Raw genomic sequence first — 26,499 nt, forward strand, 5'->3', positions numbered from 1 at the left:
CGAAATCGCGGAGTGAGCCACGCCTGGTAATAGTTGCCGCGCACTGTTATGGAACGGACTCCTGCTCTCGCTTGCGCTTGTATCTCTCTTAATAGACGCGTTTTGTTAGAGAGTGAACCTTCTGTACCTAGTACTGTCCTCCTAAGGCCCAGCCATACAAATGAAAAAATCCAGAATTTGTCACTGTAATTTGAACCTTAGTGCAGGGAATAGAGTTGATTTTGGTTTTGTAAAATTGAGCGAAACAAAACAAATGCAACTCTGTTCCAATTGAATATGATTAAAATTTTACCGAACTGAATAAGTAGGTACTATAGGTAGGACCTTGGGCCTTAGGCTAATAGTATAGAAGTATGGTACCCATGTCGCTACGTCCTCCGCTTAACGCATAACCTGGTCCTACCGTAGTTTTGACCTTATGTTTTTTCCAGCTACAATAAGCTTCGCAAACTACAAAACAAAGGAGAAAGCTCAAAAACAAATGATACCGTCCGCTGAACTGATACACCGACTCGGCCGACTGGACGCTATACCCGTGCCGATTGATACGATACCCGTGAGGCATGATTGTAACTATTCGTATCTACCAAGTAAGTCAATGTGGTGTTCGTTTTAGCAATTAAGAAACGAATCAGATTTAACCTTTTATTCTTTCATATTGACTTTAAAATTAAATACAAAACTGTTGACTCGCTCATGGATTGCGACGTAGTTCTAACAGCATTCAAACTCCTCTGAAGAATTCTCAATACATTTGTTGTATATTTTCCAAGAATCGTTCATTTAATACATATTATGAATTATAAGCTGCATGCAATTCAAAATATTTAATTTGTTTTTTAGCAATCGATTCATTCGAGAACAGTTTTGAACTAGTAGGAGGGATAAACTGCCCAAAGAAAATCATCTGTAGAAGTTCAGATGGAAGAAGAAGGATCGTATTAGTAAAGGTACGACGCCCTATATATTTACTTAATCACATAATTTGGATGTTACTACAGTAAAGTCAACAATATATTATTAGAATTTAGTTCGTACGGTCGAAAGTATTAATTTATGACCCATTCCGTACTTTGTCACAGTCGCAATCAATATGAAAGTCGCTAGAAACCTCATGATATTGTTACTGTGACAAGATACAGAATGGGTCATAAATTAAAACTTTCGACTGTATGTACACATCAACGAGACTAAAACCTGCCTGTCTGACTAAGCCTGCTGGTTTCTCGTAATAAAAATATGTATGCCCAAAGAAATAAAATACTGAATCATTCTGTTATGTTATGCACCATAAAGTTTGGTACATGTCTTATTTTATTCAGGGCGAGGACGATCTGAGGCAGGATGCCGTCATGCAACAAGTGTTCAACATTGTAAATACATTGTTGGAAAGGAACTCCGTCACCAGCCGAAATAAGCTTCTTATACGAACATACAAGGCAGGTATACTTACCATTGGCCGACCATAAAAGCAATGGAACATATTTTTATAGACATTTATTTTGCAGATATTTTTGAGTAACATGTGTTTTCCGTCTCTGTTTTTCCACATATAGATATTTTTTGTATAGATACGTAGCTAACATACATAGCCAATTAAAAAAAATGTTCTCTTTGAAAGGTTGTGCCGATGTCTCGTCAGTCGGGAGTGCTGGAATGGTGCGAAGGTACCCTGCCACTGGGTGCATACTTAGTGGGCACTGGCACTACGGGTGCTCACGCGCGTTATCGGCCGAAGGTAATTAACGAGTTAATTATTAACATATAGAAGACATGCTGTTGGGTATATCCCACAAAAGCTCACTTTTCTGCCGCGGCTAGCATTGTCATAACTTTTAGTTCTCTCAACACGCACTTACATGGCATGGCATGTAAGTGCGTGTTGAAATAGGGTATAGAGGCAATACCTCTACCTCAAATCTCACCCTAAACTACTATATGACTGCCCATACCGCACTTTCTCCAACAGTTGATTTAGGAAGGTGCACTCATGGCGCAAGTGCCTTTATCCTTCCTTTCTACATGTTGCACAGGGTAGAGGCACTTGACCTACATGACCTAATTAAATTTTAGTACTAGTACATAAATAGTACATAAACTTTGAAGTGCGAAACAAAGGATTGTGCTAGAATTGCTAGATAAATCCTTTTTAATTACTCCTTGTTGTGTCAAGTCAAATTTAAAATACGCCTTGTCGCTTCGCTTATTCCAGGATATCTCATGTACCGCTGCTCGTGCCAAGTTCACCACTATTCAGAACAAAAGGACGTTGTCAGAGAAGTTGGCAATATTCATGGGCATACTGAAGAATTTCAAGCCAGTTTTCCACAACTTCTTTACTGAACAGTATCTAGATCCTGTGACCTGGTATGAACGGCGCCTGGCTTACACCAAAAGGTAACCTGAACATTCTTAATTCCATCATTTTGGAAACGTTGTGGCGAAATTTATGGAAATTACATATTCGTCACTACTTTGTAAAATCTCGTATCTCACGCTGCTACTCAAAGTTGAAACGCAGTAACTCTGTATGCATCCCATACATAGTTATCACGTTTTTCTTTTGATTGATAGAATAAGATCCGAGTTTTTTTTCCAAAGTACCGAGTCACGGCCACGATATTCATTCACAGTCGTTTTTTGTCAAAAAAATTTATAATTTTGCGTTCATTGATTTGTTTTAATTAAGTTTTTCTTGATTTCAGTGTGGCAACATCGTCGATGATGGGGTATATCTTAGGTTTGGGAGACAGGCACGTTCAAAATATTCTGATTGACAAGAATACCGCTGAAGTGGTGCACATCGATTTTGGTAAATACTCTTTACATCAACTACTACCATTACCGTAAAATCTCCAAACTAAATATATAACACCGAACCAACACCGAAACACCGAACACCGAAGATAATATTAAATATATAACATCTAAAATGAACTCTAAAGCTTCAGAAGAAATTATTTGCTTGAAAAAATCAGACAAAATCAAAAGAAGACTAAACTTTTGGACCATAGTTGTTCCTAAGTTCTTATGGTTCTTATACACGATATTAATTTGAATAAATGTTTTCAGGAATCGCATTCGACCAAGGGAAAGCGCTTCCAACGCCCGAAACGATACCGTTCCGTTTGACGCAGGACATGATCGCTGGGTTTGGATCCAGTGGAGTGGAAGGGATCTTTAGAAAGTGATTATCAATAATTTATTATTAATGGATGCGAAAACTCGTATAGGGGACTGTATAGGGCCGCACTGAGCAGAGGTTCTTGATTGTAGATGGGAAGTGTCAATGCCTAGTTATGGACTTTGATGCAAGCCATATGGTGGCAGACTCTTATATACGCACGGCTCCTATTGGTAACAACTCAAACATTTTTTTTTATTTTACGCGGGGAAAATGCCTCATGTTGTATACAAATCACGTACACGTAGCTATCTACCTACTATTAGCCAATACCCTATAATCTATTTAATATTTTTTTGTCAGATCCTGTGAAAAAACCATGCAACTGTTGCGCGACAACCATGAAACTTTATTGACAATATTAGAGGTTCTGCTTTGTGATCCGTTGTACGCGTGGACTACGAAGAAGTTCCGAACGACGCAAAAAGATGCAAATGGTGAGTTGACTGACATTTGTCAAGTTATTTATTTGTGCTTGTTTTTATTTATTTTGTACGCAATTTAGTCCCGTTTAGTACAAGATTCAATATGTTTAACCCTTTCGCCGCCATTGACTTGATATGAAGTTCGAACATTTCGTGCCCCACACGCCACGACTTGATATCAAGTCGTAGTTTTGGTCAGGTTTGTATACGAGCAATTATTGACATGGCGCTGATGACACTTTATTACTTCATTGACGTGGCGGCGAAAAGGTTAATATGGGCAATTCCCGGCCTCGCTGTACAAGCCAAGGCCCACGGCCCACACTGGACCCACAGGAAAAGAAATAAGGAAGAAGAAAGTGGTAAAGAAGTTACCGCGCGACATCTGTGTAGACATGCTTTGGCCGAGATATTGCGCCGTGCGGTGCGTTTACTTCGGTTTGATGATTCACGTTCTGGTTTTACTTTTTAACTTTTATTTTTCTGTTTGAACTTTAGTGGCGCGTCCAACGGGCTCCGTGGCGGACCTGGCAGAGCGCGCCCTGCTGGCCGTGGGCAGCAAACTGCACGGCACGGAGGACGGCGCGTCGGGCGGCGTGGCGGTGCCGGGGCAGGTCGCGCGGCTCATACGCTCCGCCACCGACCCCGCTAACCTGTGCCGGCTCTTCCACGGCTGGCAGCCTTACTTGTGATTGTACTGATCGTTTATGTTCTAACTTACTCTCTCATAATCTGTTGTGCCGATGTAGGATAGTTGATTAGATTTGAGGCGCTTACAAATCCCTGTGTAGCTATGCTACTCTTCGACTGGCAAACTTACCTGCGTTTGTTTATCGTGACTTACTGAATAAATGTTATCACGTAGGTGTGCATTACCGTCGATTTTAAATCCATATGTGTAGGTTAAGCTACCGTTCGACGGGAAAACTTAAACTTAAATACTTGCGATTGTTAAGTGTTAATTATTATGTGTGATACGTTATTGTTATAGCATTATTTTTTTGTTTCAATAGAACCAACCAATGTTTAATTTTAATTAAAATTAAAGTATGTATTGTTCGATTTTAATTGTGAAATAATTTTTAAAACTGCAAACTGCAAATATGTAAGCGATACATTTTTAACTCATAATTTTGTACTTGTAAATTATAATTTAAAATAACCCATCAACCTTTTGCCCCGTTTTCGCCTTTCGGTTGACAAAGCCGCCTGTAGGTAATTCTTTATGTTCGTTATTATGATTAATGTTGAATAAATACGGATTTTATTTTACTGCTCATTTAGTGCTCCTCATTGCATGCCTAGTAAATAATCCCTAGATTGGCGTTAGTTGGCCGTTTAATTCAGGTGGGCAAGTTTGTTGAAGGCTATACAATTAACCAATGGGAGCGCTCTAGTATCACACAATTTGGGTCGCAGCGACTCAGTATCAGACGTGTGTTACTACAGATCAATATGGATCGAATTGCTTTGCATCAATTTGTTGTATGGTGGTCATTTGACGGGTTAAGTTACCAGATAGAACTGAGGGCGAACAATTAAGGCGTAATTTAGAGTGACAAAGGAAAATCCCGCAATTTGCGAACTTCGGTGTTCGCGGTAGGCCCTCAGTTCTGTCTGGTATCTTAATTGTTTAATCCTTTGACCGCTAAAGACGTCTACTGACGCGCGCGGCAACACACCAATATCAATCTTCGTGCATTCCGTCAAGGTTCACGATGACGCGCCGCGCGCGATAGACGTGGCGTTCAAAGGGAGTCCTCAAGCTGTCCGAAGCAAGTTCGAATCTTATCCACAGTAAACAGGGATAAACTGTTTCGTAAGCTGTACCGAATCCACTAGATTTATTCTAGTGGATTGCGTAGACTTTTCTCCCATAAGAGAGTTTTCTAGTTTTTCTATCCTAATTGCACACCAGTGGTGAGGTGGGATGTCATAAGCCGTTGAAAAGGCAAAGTTAATAAAATTTGCTTTTCGAAAGCTTTGCGGGGCAATACAAGCTCATCCTATTTGCCCAAATCTAGTCAGGGTTATTATACTTGGTCAAGCAGATCTTGTCAGTAGAAAAAGGCGGCAAATTTGAAAAATGTAGGCGCGAAGGGATATCGTCTCATAGAAAATTTGAATGTCGCGCCTTTTTCTACTGACAAGATTTGCTTGACCGTCTATACCTGCTTTAGTTACCTGCACCGTGTGCAAATATTGATACCTAATTAAGTTTTAAAAACGAAACGCAACATGCAATGTCACTGTCACTTTGACAGCTGATGATTTTTGGTTAGTTGCCATAGTAACAAAGAATAACAACATTTCAGTATTAAAATATGCTTCAAATGTTTCCCTTACATTTACGCATAACTGCATTCATGCCAAACCAATACCACCTTGCGACAAAATTAATCCCATGGCTGAATTGCATATATTAGGACAATTGCATGGTGCATCGGATTTTGAAACAAGATCTTCATTATTCTGCCGATATAGTTTTCAGTCTGGTGAGTATATTATTATTATTTGTGGTGGTGGTGGGTATATTATTGCATTTATTGCTTTATTGCACATCATTTAAAATTGAATGGGCTATTGTTCATATGTATTGATATTTCAGGTCCAAATTGGACGGTTATTTCTGGTTGTTCAGAAGGTCAAACGGTATCGGCAAAACGTGACCACGAAGACAAAGTTGTTTGGACTCAACCGCTCGATATTCATTACATAACAAAGGGTATCCAGGGTAACTATGAGTTTGATCAATTAATATACGTATTAAGTTATCATAATAAATTCTCTTCGTTAAGTTAAAATGAGTAATTTAGCAAGCTTAGGTACTGGTTTCTGATTTGATAAGCTTATATCTGTAATGTTTCTAGGTTGGCCAAAACTAGTCTTGCAAGTAAGTTGTTTGGATTCATTGAATCGCTCCTGGATAGTGGGCTATAGTTGCTGCAGCTTACCAGCAGTCCCAGGCTATCACACCATAAAGGTGCCATGTTGGGCTCCTGCCGCCACAAACCTCTCTGACCGAGTAAAACAATACTTTCTTGGTGGATCACATCAGCTTTTACAAACTGACTTAATTAATCTAGGCTTAGATAGGTAAGTCTATCCATTGTTATATTTCATAGTTTTAGATGCTAAGTATTTTTATTAACCTTTAAAATCATTATTTATTTCAGGTACAAATTACACACAGAGTCAAAAGGCAACATATTTTTGCAAATAGACATTATCTTAAGAAACTTTAGCCAATTTGGTATAGAGTATAAGTAAAAATGAAGGTTATTACTTACCTTGGGTTTACACTGCTCTCCATACTGATACAGTTTGGTGTTATGGATTTTATCCAAGAAAGACTACAGCCGGACGAAAAACCACTGATTTCTAACATTACAAGCAATAGGAAACAGTTTCGAGATATACTGCAAGAATACTCTAAGAAACCCCATGCACTATATTACCGTACTCTGAACCAATTACAAGAATACAAAAACCTAACATCTACCCCAAAAAATTATGATACTTTAAATGGTAGCACATTTGAGACAACCACAGATACTTTAAGCACTACATTTGAAGACCTGTTTGATGAAAGTTCTTCCATGTCAGATGTTGAAACTACAACAGATTCTTTTTACACCAGCACGGAAATTGAGAATGTGACAGAGTTTACATTATTTGATAAGAAAAATAAAACAATTAATAAACCAAATTTTAGTCCAAAGAGGAGTTTTACCAAAGACAGGTGTCATTGCAATCTCTTGGTAAGTTTTATAGAACTATATGCAAATTACATACAAATTGCAAAATAAGAGCAAAAAAAAAAATTTGTTTTCCTTTGCAGTTTAAAGTGTGTGATATTAATTGCTGTTGCGACAGTGATTGTTCTGAGACAGACATTAATTTGTTTGAGAATTGTGACAAAGCAGCTTTCGATGGAAAACGAAATGATGTATGCTATCCTCAATTCAGTATTAAACCGCAACCAAGCAACATTATTGGTAACTTGTTTTGCATAGCAAAAACAAATTTACCTGAGAAGCGGAATGTTAATAAGGTATTATTTTGTAATATATCACAATTATTATTAATCTAAATAATGTCTTTCCACACTGATTCAAAATTTGATTTCAGTATGATCTAGAATTTGCTTCTAGAACTATGGACGTGACTTTAAAATGGCAAAAAACAAAAACATCAAAGGATAATATAGAATTTACTAAGGAACTTTATAAATCTGGTGATCCAATATGGCTACTGAAAAACGGTTCGATCGGTTATTTAGGTAAGTTTCATTACCTTCCTAACACAAGCTAATATTTATCCAAGTAGGTACCTTACTGGAATTTGTAGCTATCACATAAATACTTAGGTAACTTTATTTATTTTCTTACAGATGTATCGACTCCGGAAGTAAACCACTATTGTACAGGTAGAAAAATGATTAAATTCTTAAAAGATGAAATAATTCAATGCAATGTTAAAATAACGCACTTGGAAATGATACAACTTTATAAAACCATTGAAGAAACTACTATTGTCAGTGTTATAAATCGCACTTTAAACACTTCAACCTTGGTACGAAATTTACATACTACTAATCATGTTTTATTCATAATTTTTCACGTTATGTTTTTATTTTAATGTTCATAGTTTGAAATTAATGGACTTTTAAAATATGTTTCTGTTGTTACAGAATTGTTCTAATGTTCATTGCACCAATTGGACAGTCATTATTTGCAATGATACATCATGCATAAATTATAACAAATCTATACACGAGCCATTCTGCACAGATAGTCAATGCACTCATATTGCACTGAAGATTGACTACATGTTTTACTATCATAATTTAAAGATTGTTAACGCTACAGTCAAATTATTCACTCAAAACGTGTCAATGAACGTGCCACTGATGATTCAAGATATTAGTGTGCGATTTTACCTAGCAAACACATCCATTGAACAAGCTGTTCAATTTAGTGGCAATCCAGGTTACATTCCTAATCGTCCAGTCATTGTGTCACACGTTGTAAGCAATCACACTGATAACTTTTTCAACAGTAGTTCAATGCAGAACCATTTCATACTGCCTGTTAATGAAAACGGAAAATGTACCCTATCTAATACAGTGAAAGATGAATTGAAATTCGGATCAAATAAGAGGACTAAATGCCGATTGTATTTGGAACATAAGTTTTTGTCCTATAATGGCACGCACGCATGTAGGATGACTCATGCTAGTATTCAAGAATATTTAGGATTTAATTATACATCATTTGTTTCTCCATATGGCAATCCACGTGGACTAGAAGACGGCCAGTGGATTCCACTACAAGTGCAGATGATTGAAAAAGACGCCATTTTCGGTGAATATCTTGAAGGAAAATCAACTTTAGTATGTCACAATATAGTGACAGCTGTGTCTCTAATGTTAACATACGCTGACCTAAGTGCGACGAATGATATAATTGAAAATAAAATTCTTACTGCAACTGTACAAATGACAGAGCGAAATATTACTTTGCAAGTGGATGATTTCACCACTGTGTTGACTGTGGATGTGACTTTTGTTGATGTCACTAAACCACCTGTGTACGAGTTTGCTGGAAGCCCAGATTTCAATATTCATTTACCTGCAGATTTTTTCTTCCCATTTCCAAATAAAGCTATCGTTAATAGATGCAATTCAATGCAATTTATGTACATCTGTGGAGTAATGTTTATCGCAATAAAATAACTTTAAATAATAACTAATAAGTTTTATTTTGAAATAATTTAATTACTTTTGTTACTTCTATCACTTATAACTTTGCACCTGCCATTCAAGGAATGAACAATCTTGAAGTGCGATGCCCTGAAAATAAAACCCAATTGAGGCTTTTATGATTTCAATTAAACATGAATAAGCAGAAGGCCTCCCAATAAGTTGGTACATAAAAATGAAACAAAGCAAACCCAAGATAACTCCATAGAAATGATATTTATATTGTTGTCAATATCAACAAAAACGAGTTAAGGCAAAAGGAAGTTGATGGGTTTACCTTGTTTTCATTTAGCTGAGATATCAATAAAACATGCTGTTACAAAAGAGAATTTTAATATATTTGCTTCTGGAAATTATGAGGAACACTATCATAATACATTTCGAAAGGATCCAACTAAACCTACAATGGTATTTACAATATTTTTACATTGATTAAAATCTCAATGTGTTAAGAATAACTCTAAGACATATTTCCATCCGTAATAACAAAATCCTATTAAATAAACTAAAGCGGACGTACACTGGAATCTATGCTTCATACGTGTTTATTATAACAGTTAACATAGTGTGATCCTGTTTAAAATTATTACCTAGGTCAGTTCTTTATCGACCGATCGGTCGGCGCAGAATGCTGGTTCGTGAGGCGTTTATGTATGTAATATAACACTATTTTAACATTAGCTCGGGCAACCAGATTACACAACATTGCAATCGAAAAGCCCCGAGTAGGGGCAGCTTTATTCCAAGACTTAGTAGGTGAACATTACAACATATTTCCCGAAACACATTTTATGCTAATAAGATTTCTAATGGGATACATACTTATTATTTCTGTCGGGCTGGCATGATGGAGATTCAAATAAATAATGCATTAAGTGGTCGGTGAAATGTGAAAGTATCAATCATGCTCAGCTTCGATAGGGGCCGGCCGGAGGGTTCCGTCCGACCGTTCAACATAAGAGAAACAAACGGTCCGTCGGTCGCGAAGAAAGATGACACAAACGACAGTAAGACATGTTCTGGTGCACGACAATTTTGCCATTAATAAAATTTTCCAATCAAATAACGCAGTTCCAAAATACTAAATATATTTTTCATTTAAAACAACTAAGTCCACGTTACAATCGAAGGTAACCGGACCGGGAACCGCTCTTCACTTTTTAAAGTTTAGCATTCGCCACACGACCCGTACAAACCCTCCGCTCATTCACTATCCGAACGTTCTAGCTGTCGACAGGGTCAAATCGTACGGGTTCGCACGTGAATGATAGGCTTTATAGGTGACGGGGAATGGCAAAATCGGTGTGTCGGGTCGGGTCGGGCCTCGCGGCGCGCTGGCGCTGGCGCTGGCGCCGGCACGGGCAGTGCGCAGCGTGCGCGGAGTACGCACCTATGCGACGTAGGTGTAGACCTTGCGGTCGTCGGGCGTGCGCGCCAGGTACTCGCGCTCGATGAGCCCCTCGATGCGCTTCTTGATCACCACGGGCGACGGCAGGAAGCGCGCGCGCAGCTGCTCCGTCACCTCCGCCACCAGCAGCGTGTGCTGCACAAATGTTACACGTTACTGTATTTTAATCTCGAAAAGTCTATGGAATAAGTGACAATTAACTCATCCATCCTCATTGCTAAAAGTGACAATGATTGAGAATATAAAAAATAAATTCTTAGAAATCTCGAAGAGTAAAGCGATTATAATATTTGCGCCGCAATTCCCGCTCCACATGGCGATCCTGCGACGTCCGGTTAGGTTTCATTCGGAAGTGCATGTGAAGGATAGAGAGAAATGTCACAAGCGCGTTATTCCATGGACAGTACTCACCGGCATCTTCTTGCGCGCCTTCATGATGCGCACGATGGCCGCCTCGATCTCGTGCTTGCGGTCCTCGTCCACCTTGTTGCGTGTCTCTTTCCTCTCCGGCTCTGACTCCCCTTTCGCTGCCACCGTTTGAATCTTTACTCTGAAATTGGGAAAATTATTTAGAATTTCAAGCGTTCGGAAACCGTTCCACATTTTGATCGAATAACTTTCAATTTTAAGTAGCTCTTCAAATTCAAATGCAACTAGTGGGTCATCTCGTTCGAAAATAAGCGCGTAATCAAGTTTCTAGCCGATCAAATAAATGAGTATATATATACATATATATGTATATATGTATCTGCGAAATCTGAAGTCAGAAACTATCCCGCCATATTTAGTTAAAAGGTAAGATAAGTGGGCGTGTATAGGAGTTTGCGAGATGGATTCGCTCATTCCGAACAAGGGTAAAGGCCGAAATTCCGAAATTTCTGAATAAGTATCATTAGTACGGATATGACGGTCGCACTTGATGACTTATGGTCGCTTTGATAGTGTGAGTCTGCCTGTAGGAAGAGATAAGGTTACCTGTGCAGTTTGGAGGTGAAGGCATCGTTGACGTAGAAGTGGTGAGCTGGCTCGATGTCCTTGGTCTTGGGCTGCTTGATGAGCACGCGCTGCGTGGGCTTGCCCATGGCCAGCGACTGCAGCGCTCGCACCAGGTCCTTCTCGGGGATGTCTGTCTCGTTCAGGATTTCCTGCAAACAAACGCGGTTTAAGGGTGTTTAAAAAGTAGCTTAGAAACGTTGATAGGCTAGCAGTAAAGAATGCGGTTTTAGGAGGTTCACAGAAGAACTAACTAACTTTGACATAAGAAAAAGGCAAAATTGGTACATTTTGGCGGGAAGGGTCGATTTCCCATTGCGTAGAAAATTTGTATTTTGGGCCTTTTTCAACTGCCAAATCGGTTTGTCACACTATATTAGTGAGCTTTTTGGAAGTATAAGATGTCACTTTTAGGTGAGGGAAAACGCCTCGGGGATCGTTCATCGCCCGTCACAATAAGGTATTCCTTGAAGTCTGAACGTCAGTCGCTTTTGTGCAAATGAACGCCTGCTCCAAGTCGTAGGAAAGAGTTATGGTAAAAAGTCGGAACAACACTTTTGTGCCGACCTGGGAAGAAATTCAACCAATTGAAATTAAACTTATCTCCATCTCGCTCCTACATACCTCATAAGTGAGTCGCTCCCTCTTATTAAAGAGCAGCAGCACGCACATCTGGAACGTGGAGACCTGTATGATGTGCTTGCGGGCCTGCGGCGGCGGCTGCGGCGCGGCGGGCGGCGAGCGCGGCGGCGACGCGTCCAGCGCGCGGAACACGGCGTGCAGGTCCGCGGACCCGAGCTGCGGCTGCAGGGACAGCTGCCGGCCCGAGTGCTTGGCTAGGTAGAAGCTGGAACACGAGAGAGGGTTACGGCCTCCATCGACTCGCTTCTTGCCCTCAATTTCACCGTGAGTATCGATTGAGTGACTGATGACCATATTTTTTAATATTTCCAATAAAGCTAAGGAGCCGATATTTAGCATGGTAACATTTTATAAATTAGCTGAGATCGACTTCGAGAGTGATGTTTTTAAAATTAAAAATTATCAGTTTGAAGTCTCAAATTACATATCCGACATGTAAATAGGTATGAAATATACCAATAAAATTATGCTGGATTCGCCAAACTGTCAACAAATTATGGCTATACTTCTAAATATCGGTTTTCCTAGAATAGCGGTGGCGTCATATAGCGGCCGTCTCCATACTAAATAATACGGCTAAATATGGATGTCGTAGATTTGTATGGAGACGGCCGCTATATGTCGGCACCGCTATCCTAAAAAACCAGAGCATAAGTGCCAGATAAAGGCAAGTTCGACCTGACACTGATCTAACTTTTGGACCGAGTTTCATGAATGAAACCTGGTCCTGTTTGCCCTTCAAGTTTTAAAAGCAGTAAACAAATTTGACCAACCCTACATAAGATCCATCGAACTAAACTAACTTTGCACCAGCTCTGCAATGACAATATGTGAAAGTGCCCACCCATAAGCATTCATAGGAATTTGTTTTTGATGGCACTTCAACACTATTGGTCATTGAGGTATATAACTAGAGTCGGCATCTCGAACAAATTGTGTCCGCCATTTTCGGCGTTTGACGTCTGTCACTAAAGTGAAGAATAAACGTTTCTAGGCCAGAGACGAAACTGTTATGACAACTGCTCATATTCTGCCTACGTACAGGGTTATTTTTTTAATGACCTGCAATATTATACGACGTGAATATATAGGTGATACCGAGCAACTTTTCTAATGGGAACAACTACTAAAACGCAAACTTGAATATAATTTACCTTTTTTATAACTTTTATTATATATCGCACGGGTGAAAACGAGGATTCTTTCCTAAAATATTATTTCTGTACAATATTCTAAGTACATACTTGTAACACGGGCTATATTAATTTTTTTAACAATTCATCACATTTTCTATTTGTTTCTCGCATTCTCGGTAACAATTTTGCACTTACCATCCTTAATGCAACATAAATATATTATAAAATACGTTATTATAACTAAAACATTCAATAAATAACGTGAAAAATATATATTTCGTAACTTTTGTGCAATTAACCAATAACGTATACAACCATTTCGTAGGTAGGTACCAATATGTCACGTCTGAGAAAATTAATCTTTGCGCCGAAGAAAATGGCTTCCAGCCGCGAATGTTCGAAAGTGACGTTTCGTGATAAACTAAATTATCGTAAATCAACAGTTATTCGATTGCTTACCGGTGAAATGTTATTCCATCGCTTTTATTATATTTTCTTGTGCTATTATTACAACTTTTCAAGACGCACGAAGGCTTTTTTTAATTTTTAATTTTTTTTTAATTTCCTGTACATGTGTGGCGTCTTGTCAGTGGTCGATGACGTACTAAAAGCAGAGAAGTGCATGCACTTCTGTGAAGTGCGGATACATTTTGTTCGAGATGTCGACTCTAGTTTACATAATACCTCAATGCTATTGGTTGCCAAATCGATGCAAAAGTTAGCTTAGCAGAGCTCTAGAACTTGAAGTAAATGAAAAATAAGAATAAATTTATTGAGAATAACTAAAAATACAGTAGCATGCACAAAAGGTGTCCGGGAAGCCCCAAACTAGGCTGAGCCTGTTTCTCGGGACTCACCAAAAAGAGTATGCAACAGTTGGGACATTGGAAAAACTAAGCCTAACTTAAAAATTATGTGTGAGAGTGGCTGACAAGGTGTGAGAGGTGTGCTTGTGAGGGTGTGTATGTGTGTGTGTGTATGACTGTAAGGAGTAGGAGACGACAGACCTAAACATAAGAACGTATCATATCTTCAGTATCATACGTGTAAACCCTAGATGCTCACCTCCTGAAGACATCGAAGGCGTTCCTGGGCGGCGTGGGTATGTTGCACTTGGGCGTGGCGCTCTGCGTGGGCCAGAAGCCCGTGGTGAGCACGCGCACCGACAGGTCCACGCCGTGGAGGTTCGTCTGGGGGACACAAACTTACTAATTGGACACGGGAGCCCCCTGTTCATTGGAGTCGAGTGTCAATGTCATGTTTGTGGCTTAGATTTACGTCACTAGATGGCTAGCACTAGACTCAACTTTATACGACTGAGTTGTACCAACGAAAATTAACGGACTGACTGAAAATTGTCGTTCCACAATTTTTTACAAGAAATGAGTGTCCAAGTCATTATTTAACCAGCGCGCTAATTAAAGGCCTCATACTAACATCAGACACAATCTCCTGTTTATTTTCACCGTACAAAGAAATAAACTCACCCCCGAGGAGAGCACGTGCTCCTTGAACTCCTCCATGATGGTGTTGGACACCGTCATGTCCTTGAACATGCCCTCCAGCTTCGACGTGAACTGACACCCGCACTCAGTCTGCAACACAACACCCATTCATGTGCTCAACACAACTATTCATAAAGGTACCAAAAGGAAAGTACGTAAAACGGGGAGACTTAGGAAATTTTGGGGTTACATTGATATTCATATTTCCGAAGGCATATGGTAACGAGTTCGTTCAACTCAACAGCAGGCAGTTGTCAACTACTTCTGTCTACTTACAGCTACTTGTACGTGTCCAAGTTCCACACTTCAAAAATGTAACAAAACGTAAAGTAATCAAGTAATGAGGAAATGTACACATTTTTTTTCATAATTTTCTCGTGCAATATAAAAACTGCATTAGGTTTTGTCATGGTCTAATAAAACATGGTCTTCTATTCCCAGAGTGACACGGGCCTACGTCACAATAACATTGCCACTTTATTTCAACATAACATGTTACATGGGTACATTATAGCTATGGTTAATAAGTTAAAATATTTCTTTATAATTTTATAATTTTCATTTATAATGTATTTTATCTTAAATTTTAAAATAACACGTCATTTTTAATTATTCGTTAGCAATATCTTCCGATTCACGAAAGAAATTTCAGACGTTCGGGTAATTCTGTTTACATTACTGGCAACACAGGATAGCGCTGTCACATATTTGACGATTCGGATCTAGATAACTTCATGCCCTGACCGTCATCCTTGTCGAACGCGTGTTAATTGTTATTTCCTTCTCGCTCAGTGTCAGCAGTCGCAGTGTTTTCCAAACTTTTCACGTCGTAAGCTTGGTAATTAATGTGTAACTGTGAATTAGTTTTTTAAACGTTTGTCTTGTATAGATAAATAAAGTTTAATTTAATACATTAGATTTGTTTTATTTTACTATGTTTCTACATGAATAACTTAAAATGAATGCCATTAAAATAATTTTCACCGTTGGTTAAAATTCTCCCGCATTTTAAAGTTTGAGAACCTGTAAACAGCATGATGACGTAGGGCCGTGTCAGTTAGGTCATACGCGAATCTCGGAATAGAGTACCAGGCGGAGTATATTATTATACCATGGGTTTTGTTAACACATTCTCAAGTTTAATCAAGCTTAAAGGGGCCCACTGATTAACAGTCCGCCGGACGGTATCGGCCTGTCAGTTAGAACAAAGTTTTGAAAGTTCCGAACAACTGACAGGCCGATACCGTCCGGCGGACTGTTAATCAGTGGGCCCCTTTAGGATATAGATTTCGATGGACTGTTTGACAAGTGTCAAAATTAACTTATTAAATAAGTATTTTGACTTCAATATAAAAAAAAAAAACATACATTTTCACGGGCTAGCTTAAAGTCTCACGTCTGCAAAATTCTTTACTTGTTCAGTTTATCAGCGGACTAATTGAAAAATTTCGCAATCAGATAGAGGAAGGCAGGAACAAGGCAAAGAATTTTACATTCTTGGACTTTAAGCAAGAATTCCTCTAAAAGACTACTAAGAAATGTAGGCCCATTTACAATATATAGGGCCCGCCTCCCTCAATAGAGAAAATAGCTCGCAGAATGCGAAAGTCAAGCCCTATTCGACAATGTAAATAGGCTCTTAGGGGGACACTTACGAATGTCCTTAGGATAGGTAAAGAATTTTGCAGATATGAGGGATGGGACAGGGCAGGGCAACGCGGCACTAGGAGCAGCCGGGGTTTTCTATTTGCGACACATCTCCGATTATACAGTGGAAGTCTCGCGGCTCTACGTCCTTTAGCAAGCCTTCATTCTGGTAAGAACCAAAGTAGGAATCTAAGTTATACTGTACAAATTGCGAACAGATAATTTGCAGCTATTAAGTGACGAATCTTCTCCTTGTGGACATGATAAGTTCGCTGGATACAAAAACAGTATGTCAAAGTCAATTAACCTTTTAACCGCCGTAGGCTGATACATAAGACATACAAATCGGGCTCATTTCGCCGCGGTCTGATAAATAAGACAAAACTTCGTGTAACTTCGTACCTACCGCCGGTGACACGAGCACGCTCTATTAAATTCTATGGCGGTTAAAATGTTAAATAATCATTATGGTGTCAGTGTTTCTCTTTATTACTCAGAATAACATTACTATTTACTAGGGGTGTGTAAAAAGGATTAAGAGCACAAGTTCATAAGTCCAGTATCTCGAACTTTACATACAATGACTACGCTGGTAAGGTTGCCAGTCCGGTCCGGTCTTGTTCGGGACCAAATGTTTAGGTGTCTTGGCTTTTACCAGCCTAATGCAAACATTCGGCGTTTTGGTCAAAATATCATAAGCTTTTGAAATTTAAAGACTGACTGCACCAGTCGCGGGTACCGAACAGCTTGAAGATTTTTAAGTGGCGTCTGCGTTTGAAATGTTACCTTAAGTTTGGAGATCATGTTCTTCTCAGAGTCGTCAGAGACGGACTTGTTGAGCAGCAGCCGCTTGGCGAGGTGCTGCTTGTAGTAGCGCTCGAACACGTCCTTCTCTTGAAGGAAACGGAACAGGACCATCGTCTTGTCTAGCACGCCTTCGATCTCCTGCTCACTCATCTGTAATGTAGTAAAAGTGTTAATAGAAGTGGCCAAAAATTTACAATTTCGTACTATTGAAGGAATCCACAAAATAGTTTTTACTCATCACATTGTTGGCGTTACAACTTCTAGTATAGCGGGGCCAATATTTATTGTATTTTGAACAAATCATTAACACATTCAGTGCCGAAAACCCGACTATTGGGTATTTTATGATTTCGTTCCCAGGCTGGATAACCCCGATAGTCGGGATCGTGGTACTACAACTTTATATGACGAATTTGTTGTGGCCTGGCGCGGATGTCTTGTTTGCCTGGTTGGCAATGAATGTGTTAAATGCCATGGTTGCTGGTGATACTACCACCTGTGGTAGTAGGGTGTCATTTTCAGTGGTACCGGGGCAATCTGTCGAACTCTACATCAGAATAGGCATCCTTCGCAGCAATCAGCAGCAGTATTTGCAGCAATCACGTAACAATTTTTTTTTAATTTTCTTTTATATTGTATGTCGCTTAGTTTGTGAGGGTGGTATTCCACCTGTCCAATTTCTTTGTCAAATGTGCATTGCGTCTCGCTCTCTCATTAAACAAAATGTGAGACGCAAATACACATTGGACCAATATATTGGACAGATGGAATACCACCCTAAGCTAGGAGGCTTTGAAAACTGAAATTATATTTTGTTTGGTAATAACAATGACATATTTAAAATAAACGTGTTAATATACTTACGCCTTTCTCGCCCTTTTTGAGCTTGCCATCAATGAAAAGAGACAAAAACTCTGGTGATTTGTTGTTCAAGTTGAGGAAGTATTCGAAGTCTGAGGCGATCATGTGCTTGAATATCTTGTCATTGTTGAACGAGTTATGTAGGAAGTGGTCAAATCTGTCCTTCAAGTCAAGGAGATTCTGCAATGAAAATAATCTGATTAGTGCGAGTACAATTTAATATTATTATTATTAACGGCAGTAAGCATCGAGGCTAAGAGACCGAGCTCCGTGACCAGTTGAAATCCCGGAGCCTTCGACCGCGGCGGGCTTTCGTGCGCGGTGAAAAGCTGAGTGTCAGCGTCAACCAAATGTAGGACATTTATTTTCATTAATGCTAAGAAGATGCCCAGCAACTGGAAATATGGTCGCCCTAAATCGACTTGGCGCCGTTCTGTGGAGCAAGAGCTGGGTGTATTGGGGATGGGGTGGGAGGCGGCAACCCAAACTGTCCAGGACCGGAATCAGTGGAAGAAAAAGATTCGAGCCCTACACCCCAGGGGCCCGTTTCTCAAAAGATTGTAACTTGTAATACAAGTGGAAGTCCCTTTCTAACAAAAGCTGTCAAAAAGTGAAATCTGCTTGTATTACAAGTTACAAGCTTTTGACAAACGGGCCCCTGCCAGCAGGATGGAAAGAAGATGAATGCTAAGAAATCGGGCGGCATTTTATAAGAATAGTATACCTGCACATAGGCGATGGCGTTGGTGTTGTGGTGGGGCTCCTGCACCAGCGCGCGGCCCTGCTCGCGCAGGTGCGCGGACACGGCGTCGGCCACGGTGCGCAGCCCCTCCGCCACGCGCGACAGCAGCTTGTACACGCACGCCAGCTCCGCCGTGCGCGTGTGCAGCAGCATGTGCACTACGCCAGAGTTCTCCATCTGCACCGGATAACAATATCTACATGTTAGCAATGTCCGAAAAGCGTCGTAAACAGGTCGGCTAAACTCGTAACTGTGATGATATGAAGTGCGAATTTAATATATTTTTTTGGTTCTGAACGAGTTTACATGACACATTACATGGTTTAATGCACCAACAATACCTACCGTACCGACCCGAACTATATATCTTCGAAATTATCTCGAAAACAAAAATGATAGGAAGTCATTTCTTTTTGAAAATGCAATATCCTCATAATTAGTAGGTCACATTTCGTTTTGTATTTACTGATGAATAGTTATGTTATTTATACCGTGCCGAATTTGTTAATTTAAATTAAAGTACTGCGCTTTTCCTTGCGTATGGCCAACCAAACTACATATTTGTTTTTGGACAATGTACGCGCTCGAGACTTGGATGTGATGTACTATTGTGTACCTGTAATGTCTACAAATAGTAAATAGGTGTCGAGCGTGTAATGTCGGCGTACCTCGACGATGGTCTTCATGTGCCGCTCGATGAGCTCGTGCTCGAGCACGGCCACGACGCGCGGCTCGGTGCTCTCGTCCAGGTAGTGCCGCGCGCGCTCCGCCTCCTCGCCGATGCGCGCCTCCACGCGCGCGATGTACACCGCCGCGCTGTTCTCCGCTAGGAACTTCTGAGATTCCATCTATAACAAACAACGTGCTAATTCAGATAAATCGGATGGTGAAAGGTATGATATGGCATCCTCAGCAAAGGCATAACATCTATTAAATTAATAACACCACTAAAATAAAGGGTTAATGACCGGCCGAGGGAACAACCGACCGCTGCGGGGAATCCCAGTATAATAAAAACACCGATCCCCTACAAATGTGGGTCGGTCGGTCGCTAAGTCAGATTATATTGACGTTATTCGGGGAGTCCACCAACTAGCGAGTGACTAATCGATATTATATACCTACTGCGTATAGGTTCTTCCCGAAAGCGACGTATCAAATAACGGAAATGATCGAAAAAAAAAACGAGTTATTCCTTAAGTATTTACTATCCTGTTGTAGTCATTGTATAAACATACCTGCTAAGTTTCATGTTTTCTGCCGGATGGGACCATACTTTAAAGATTTACCCAAATTGGTTGATTAATATTTCGGAAGGTCCAGTATACATAGTCTTTCGGTAGTTTCGGTTGAAATAGTTACGCAATTTAAATTTTCATGAATGAGCGATCAGTTGCTTTATACGGTAGATTCCAAAGCTCACCCTGTAGAACTCAGCAGACCGGTTTCTCGAAGCCTCGTAACACAGCGCGGGAGTTGACGCCGTGAGCCATGAGCATCTGGCAGGCGTTGCGGATGGCTAGCCGGTCCACCACCTCGCCGCGCCGCTCGTGCGCCACCAGCTAGGTTTAAGGGTGGTACCAACCGCCTTGTGTCAGCAAGCAAACTGTTTCAAATAGTAGATTCTAAAGCTAACCCTGTAGAACTCAGCAGACTGGTGCAGGAACGGTTTCTCGAAGTCCTCCTCGTATACAGCGCGGGAGTTGATGCCGAGCACCATGAGCATCTGGCAGGCGTTGCGGATGGCCAGCCGGTCCACCACCTCGCCGCGCCGCTCGCGCGCCACCAGCTCCAGCAGCGTCTGCCGCAGGTGGTCGCGGATGCAGCCGTAACGGACGACCTGGATTCAGCAGACAAATCAGTTGGACCCTTGGTAGAGGTTTTAGGTAGAGAAAGAGTTTCGTTCAGACGGGCCGTGGCCAATTAGACAATGCTTTATCGACAAATGCCAATATAAAAGTAAATACATTATTTTAGCGAGAATTTCTATATATTTAGAACTATTTTTTTTTCTATTTATTAGGAACAATTTGTCATACAAAGGATTAACTTTGTTTACCCACAGGGTATACTTTCATTACCTAACATACGAACATAACTGAAATAGTTATTCACTGCTAAGTGATATGTAGGTATAGACATTACACTGTTACAAAACTTATGTTGTAATTGGTTGCCTTACGAGGATTTAAGAGTTCTCTAGCTATTTGAAAATCTGAACTGTACAGAAATGTATATTGTGCTTTATGATAACCAACTAAGACTGGTTCTCAAGTCTAGTTCCACATGAGGTAAGTTATACATGAACTTGTGCTAATGAAGGTACATACCTGATCTCTAAAAATAATAAGTCCCAAGTTGTAAACATTGTCCACTTCATTTTGCTGCACATATACCCTGTCCATATACATAAGTATATCACGTATCATCACCATACTGGTCTGGTGGTCTGTCCATGCATTATTTAATGTCTGCAGGAAACCATTGTGTAATGAGTGCAGGACGTCTTCTCTGACCTATAAAAGCAAAATACGAGTTATACTTAATTAAATATAATCTCTTTGCTAAACTTTAAGACAACCAGCTGGACTGTATAAATATGTATTAAGTGTTAAGAAGTCTGTAATGATTTATAAGGTTTGATAGAAAGTTGATTAACTGTTTAAAGAGATGGTGGTTAAAGAGAGGTTCTCTAGTAAATTTCGTCAAATGGTGCTTGCATCGATTGACGTTATTTTGAGACAAGTTATAGAGGATAAAATCTACTGACAATGATACTCAAATAATAAAGTAAGCGGAAGAATTTACTTTTGTTTCAAGGTGATGCGTGACCACTTCTTTCAAGCCAGTATAGAGCCTTTCGCCATGTTTGTGGAGGACCATAGTGTATGCATTACGATAGAGTTCTTCAAATGAAAGTCCAGAATTATTTTTCTTTTGTATTTCCTGTATTGCATTTTTGAGTAAACTCCATATGCTTTCCACATACTTCTCATCCATAGTCATCTGTAACAGAAGAACAAACATTATGGTCAAATTACATGTATAATTTATAGATATTACTAATTATGAGTTAGGGTACAGCGAAACACTAAAGACTCTCAAAGTATGTCATATTTAAAGTACAGATGGATTGATTTTGCCTTGAGGCTGCCAACATTAAAAGTATTCTGAGCAAATTTATATTTTTCCATACTAAAATAAAATAACTTGTTTGATGCCAGCACAGAGTGTTAGTGTTCACCTTAACCTTAACTCACAACACAATAAGCACTATTCTACTAGCATTGTCTTTTACAGACCCATGTGTCTGGATACATTTGATAGTAAGGTTCTGAGTAATTCCATACTTGAAATTTTCGTGTCATCTTGAATTTATCATATGTATTAAATCATTAAACAGGCATTGTACAAAATTAAAACAGAAGTAACAAAAACATAAAACAGTTTAATACGAAAATACGAATAATGGTTTGCTATTGATTAAATTTTCCCTCTTGTCAAAATATAATTCATGACATATTGAATACAAATAATTTAGTTTCAAGCCAAAATCAACTTGACATTCCAATTTTGAAATATTGTTACATTTGTTAATTTAAAAAGTAATAACCATAAAGCCATGCCAATAGACTAGAAATCATAATTTTATTTTTAATTGCATTTGATCAGCCTATTTTTTTTTGCTTTTCAATTCTATCCCAACTCTATCCTGTAGATGTAGATAAATGAGTTGCTTAACTTCAAACTCGGGTAAATCCATCTGTCAGATTATGCGATTTTGGTATTAAGAAAAGGCATGGTATAATAATATACTCCGCCTGGTACTCCATTCCCGTCTTTTCTAGGTCACCTAACTGACACGGGCCTACGTCATCATGCGACAGCGCTATATGATAATATGCGATAGCGCTATATATAGCGGCCATGTTGTTGTGACGTAGGCCCGTGTCACTCTGGGAATGGAAGACCATGTTTTATTAGACTATGAGAAAAGGTAATAGGGTAGATATTTGCTGAGAGGGTCGAATGGATTTACCCGAGTTTGAAGCTAAGCAACACAAATGCAAGATTTCATCACATAATATCATTTGGGTTAAACTTAGTGATGTGCCGCTACAGACGGAAATATTTATAAATTGCGAAATTTCCCACATAGTAAAAATTTGGAAATGTCTCACTTTTGTATGGGAAATATAAATTTACATTTCAAACATGGAAACTTTGTTAATTTCTTGTACCTACAGTTATCCATTTTATTGCCTTAACTGCTAGCCGCAAACAAATTATAATTTGCCAAGAAAAATGCAAATTTAGATAGAAATGTAGTAATTAAACATACAAATTACTTATAAATTAAAATAAACCTAAGAATAAGTAAAACAAATATAATATTACCCCCCACTCTGATTATTCCCCAGACCAAATGTGCCAACTATACTGGCAGCATTAGGTAATGTCTCGACAGCAACCGGGACAATTTTTTTTAGATAAGTCAAAATAAAGATTCAATGGAATGGAAGGACTTCTTATAGGCTTCTGTGCGGTAAGAAGATAATGTAAGGTGTTCTTAGAATCACTGTCCTGGGGTTGTTCCCAGACTTATTTGGCTATTATATAAATATGTAGGTCAATTCATATTAAACAGAAACAATCCTTCAAACACATATAGTAATCTCGATCTCCATTGTAGAAAAAAATAAAGAAGCAAAAGAAGAATTTCGGAGGCCAAGATTCTCTTTGGATCGCTGAGCCACAATAGTTAAGGCTTTGTCACACAGGCGCGTTTTCCGGGCGGGACGTGAGCGGGGCGCGCCGCTTTTACATATAAAACGCTCACGCCCCGCCCGGAAAACGCGCCTGTGTGACGGAACCTTTAGTTAGGTAGAAGTAACTCAAAGTGATCTATAGTATAGTTAGAATTTGTAATCAAGGCGTTTTAATGTTACATAAGAGTTCTTCACAATATATATGTATATATATATTACATATATATTTAATTAGCCTATTATTGTGTCCCACTGTGCATTGGACAGAACCAAGTGGCGGGAAAGAGGGGAGGCCTTTGCCCACCAGTGGGACACACTAGATTTTTTTTTAAATGTCTCAATATTATGATATTAGGACATTTAAAAAAAATCTATCTATATATTTTCAAAGCAAGCCATGAGTTGAAAATAAATCTCTTTCCACAAAAAAAATGTTACAGTATGGCTGATATAATGCAACTGACTAAGGCTCATGGTATAGTATGTTAACTGAAGAATCAATGTGGACTTATTATTTTTAGGTAAATGAATTTTAGCATTACAATGTGAGAACAGACATTGTTGAGTTGAGTAGAGTTGTGCTTGCAAGTTATAAAACAAAAAGCTTGTTCATTCTATTGAGTTCAAACTTTAACTGTTAGCATTATTTTATGATACAATGTTACAAAAGACAAGTGGAAGTACAAAAATTAAACAGAAAATTAATAGGACATTTCATTCATGGTATTATTAGTGCATATTTGTTGCATGTCCTTATTATAATTAAAGATAAATTTACAAAAGTATTTGTGATAGAGTTGGGTCCAATATTCGATATTCGGCATATTTTTCAATGTTCATATTCAGCTGAATAGTTTGATTTGAACTACCGAATATTTACTGAATAAATAAATTCTTATTTAAGGGCATCCGCTAGCTGACGCGTGTGAGCTTTGCGATCAGTCATGAGACTGTTCCATTTCTTTTCATAAACATTCCCGGCCAGTCCAGAGGGGAAAGGTCAAAAACACGTGGGGAGGCAGATTGAGGACCTGTATGAACTTGTTTTCACTGTTTTAGCCCAACCGAATAATCGGCCGAATATTCGGTTTGGTATGATCTGAACCGAACATTCGGCAAAGTCCATATTCGGCTGATCTCTAATTTGTGATAATGTAAATCTTGTAAGGCATATTGATATAATGTGATTTACTGAATACAATCAATTACCAGACTAATTGTTACTACTTCGTTGTAAACAATTTTACCTATGGAGGTGATCTAATGACCTCTTCAATGAACGTCAGCACATACATTTATAATGGCCACATTAAACAAGTTAATGTATGTTAGTATATGACAGGCTGTAATACGGATATTTGTTGTACTATTTATCTATTTGTGACCATGTTACATTGTTTAATACCTATAAGAGAGGCCTAAAACAGCTTATTGTGCGATTAAGCTGATTTTTGTAAGATTGTGCCTGATAAGCATGTATAATGCAGTCAATGTCAGCATAATAAACACAGGGTTACTCACAGGAAAGGCTCGGATCCTCATTTTGCCTGGTTTATCCTTAGTTAAAGTACTTTTCATCATTTCGAATGCTGGTGATTATACAAACAAAACAGACACCTATAAGGTTTCCTCAATTGATGGCTTATTTACACAGGCAGAAATTCTTCATTGTGATTCCTCATTAACATCTGAAATTAAAATATTATTAAACATTGCGAATAAGCAAACGTCACTTAGAATGATAAACACACTGGGACTCCATACTAAAGTGCAGCTGCAGAGGCCACTTTGCAACGTGATTTGTTGTGTTTTATGTGTAGTTATTAACACTTATATATAAGATATATAATTATAAATGTTTGTTTCATACATTACGAATAGCATTATGATAAATATTGCTACGAATATTTCAATTAAAATTAGAATATTGAAGATTGACAGACTACTCCGTTCGTCTATCTCTGTCTTACACGTGTAAAAAGAGGAACTTCTTTTTCTAATTTTTATTCCCTTTGTAAACCACGAATATAATCGTTCGTAATCAAATGATGTGCACACGAAACTTACACGTAATGAGACTTTTAGCCGTAAAGTAGATCGACAAAATTACACCCAAGCGTAAAATAATTATGTATTTTTATTCTGATATATTCTCAATTGTTTCAATTTATTTCTCTTTCCGACATGACAGAAACCAAGTAAGAGGTTGCCAGTTGAATAAATAAATATAAAAACGAAGGCTCGGCTGTTAATTGGTAGAGTCTGTGCGGAAAGAGACTATCCAGACGGGACTGATCAAATCGACTGATGAAATTGGCGTCAATCTCCAATTTTAGATTTATGGTGATATTAGAGCACTCTAAATTGAAGAAATGCCCCAGAACTAAAATACTGGCCTCACAAATTGGTATTCTTGCGCACCTAATTTTATCGGTAATATCGGCCATTATCGGCGGTTGAATTCGGCGAGCAAAATTGGTATTTGCGGCCGCACCTCCTGATTCGATCGGGCAATTGAATCAGATTGGCGAAAAATTGACTAATCTGGATACGCTATTATGCAGGAAAAAATAAATAGATATTTTGTATAATACTAGCAAAAAGCAGAGCTTTGTA

At 38.9% G+C, this 26,499-nt stretch overlaps 3 protein-coding genes across 8 annotated transcripts in view; 2 read left to right on the forward strand and 1 right to left on the reverse strand.

Annotated features, from left to right (window-relative positions):
* LOC134790710 (serine-protein kinase ATM) overlaps positions 1-4,881 on the forward strand; it is a 41,776-nt gene extending 36,895 nt beyond the window's left edge. The window contains exons 27-35 of the mRNA XM_063761616.1: positions 432-590; positions 844-950; positions 1,323-1,439; positions 1,622-1,738; positions 2,213-2,397; positions 2,706-2,812; positions 3,073-3,187; positions 3,488-3,621; positions 4,108-4,881. Of these exons, the coding sequence (XP_063617686.1) occupies positions 432-590; positions 844-950; positions 1,323-1,439; positions 1,622-1,738; positions 2,213-2,397; positions 2,706-2,812; positions 3,073-3,187; positions 3,488-3,621; positions 4,108-4,301 (1,235 nt within the window). The 3' untranslated portion in view covers positions 4,302-4,881. The remainder of the gene's footprint in view (positions 1-431; positions 591-843; positions 951-1,322; positions 1,440-1,621; positions 1,739-2,212; positions 2,398-2,705; positions 2,813-3,072; positions 3,188-3,487; positions 3,622-4,107) is intronic.
* Positions 4,882-5,888: 1,007 nt separating this feature from the next.
* On the forward strand, positions 5,889-9,366 carry LOC134790666 (B9 domain-containing protein 2-like). Of its 3 annotated transcripts, none has more exons than XM_063761553.1 (6): positions 6,569-6,705; positions 6,786-7,370; positions 7,451-7,663; positions 7,741-7,891; positions 8,003-8,184; positions 8,303-9,366. In XM_063761553.1, exons 2-6 carry the CDS (start codon positions 6,882-6,884, stop codon positions 9,344-9,346), a joined length of 2,079 nt encoding a protein of 692 aa, XP_063617623.1. In that variant the 5' UTR covers positions 6,569-6,705; positions 6,786-6,881; the 3' UTR covers positions 9,347-9,366. The 3 variants fall into 3 exon arrangements, with proteins under 3 accessions (XP_063617625.1, XP_063617623.1, XP_063617624.1); XM_063761554.1 differs by having other exon boundaries at positions 8,003-8,038; positions 8,303-8,445; XM_063761555.1 differs by lacking the exons at positions 7,451-7,663; positions 7,741-7,891; positions 8,003-8,184; positions 8,303-9,366 and adding exons at positions 5,889-6,104; positions 6,218-6,343 and having other exon boundaries at positions 6,480-6,705; positions 6,786-7,022.
* Positions 9,354-26,110, reverse strand: LOC134790663 (cullin-3). 4 transcript variants are annotated; one of them, XM_063761545.1, is made up of 16 exons: positions 25,951-26,110; positions 25,405-25,571; positions 21,923-22,120; positions 21,445-21,630; positions 20,751-20,954; positions 19,783-19,962; positions 19,097-19,291; positions 18,376-18,552; positions 17,491-17,661; positions 15,040-15,147; positions 14,618-14,742; positions 12,399-12,621; positions 11,757-11,926; positions 11,193-11,331; positions 10,764-10,916; positions 9,354-9,463 (listed from the first exon to the last, which is right to left on the reverse strand). In XM_063761545.1, the coding sequence occupies exons 2-15, from the start codon at positions 25,462-25,464 to the stop codon at positions 10,764-10,766; spliced, it is 2,289 nt and encodes a 762-aa protein (XP_063617615.1). In that variant the 5' UTR covers positions 25,465-25,571; positions 25,951-26,110; the 3' UTR covers positions 9,354-9,463. The 4 variants fall into 4 exon arrangements, with proteins under 4 accessions (XP_063617615.1, XP_063617616.1, XP_063617614.1 ...); XM_063761546.1 differs by lacking the exon at positions 25,951-26,110 and adding an exon at positions 25,648-25,773; XM_063761544.1 differs by lacking the exons at positions 25,405-25,571; positions 25,951-26,110 and adding an exon at positions 22,417-22,626.
* Between the last annotated feature and the right edge of the window lie 389 nt (positions 26,111-26,499).

The sequence above is a fragment of the Cydia splendana genome, chromosome 5 (assembly GCF_910591565.1).
Source record: "Cydia splendana chromosome 5, ilCydSple1.2, whole genome shotgun sequence".
Taxonomy (NCBI): Eukaryota; Metazoa; Arthropoda; class Insecta; order Lepidoptera; family Tortricidae; genus Cydia; species Cydia splendana.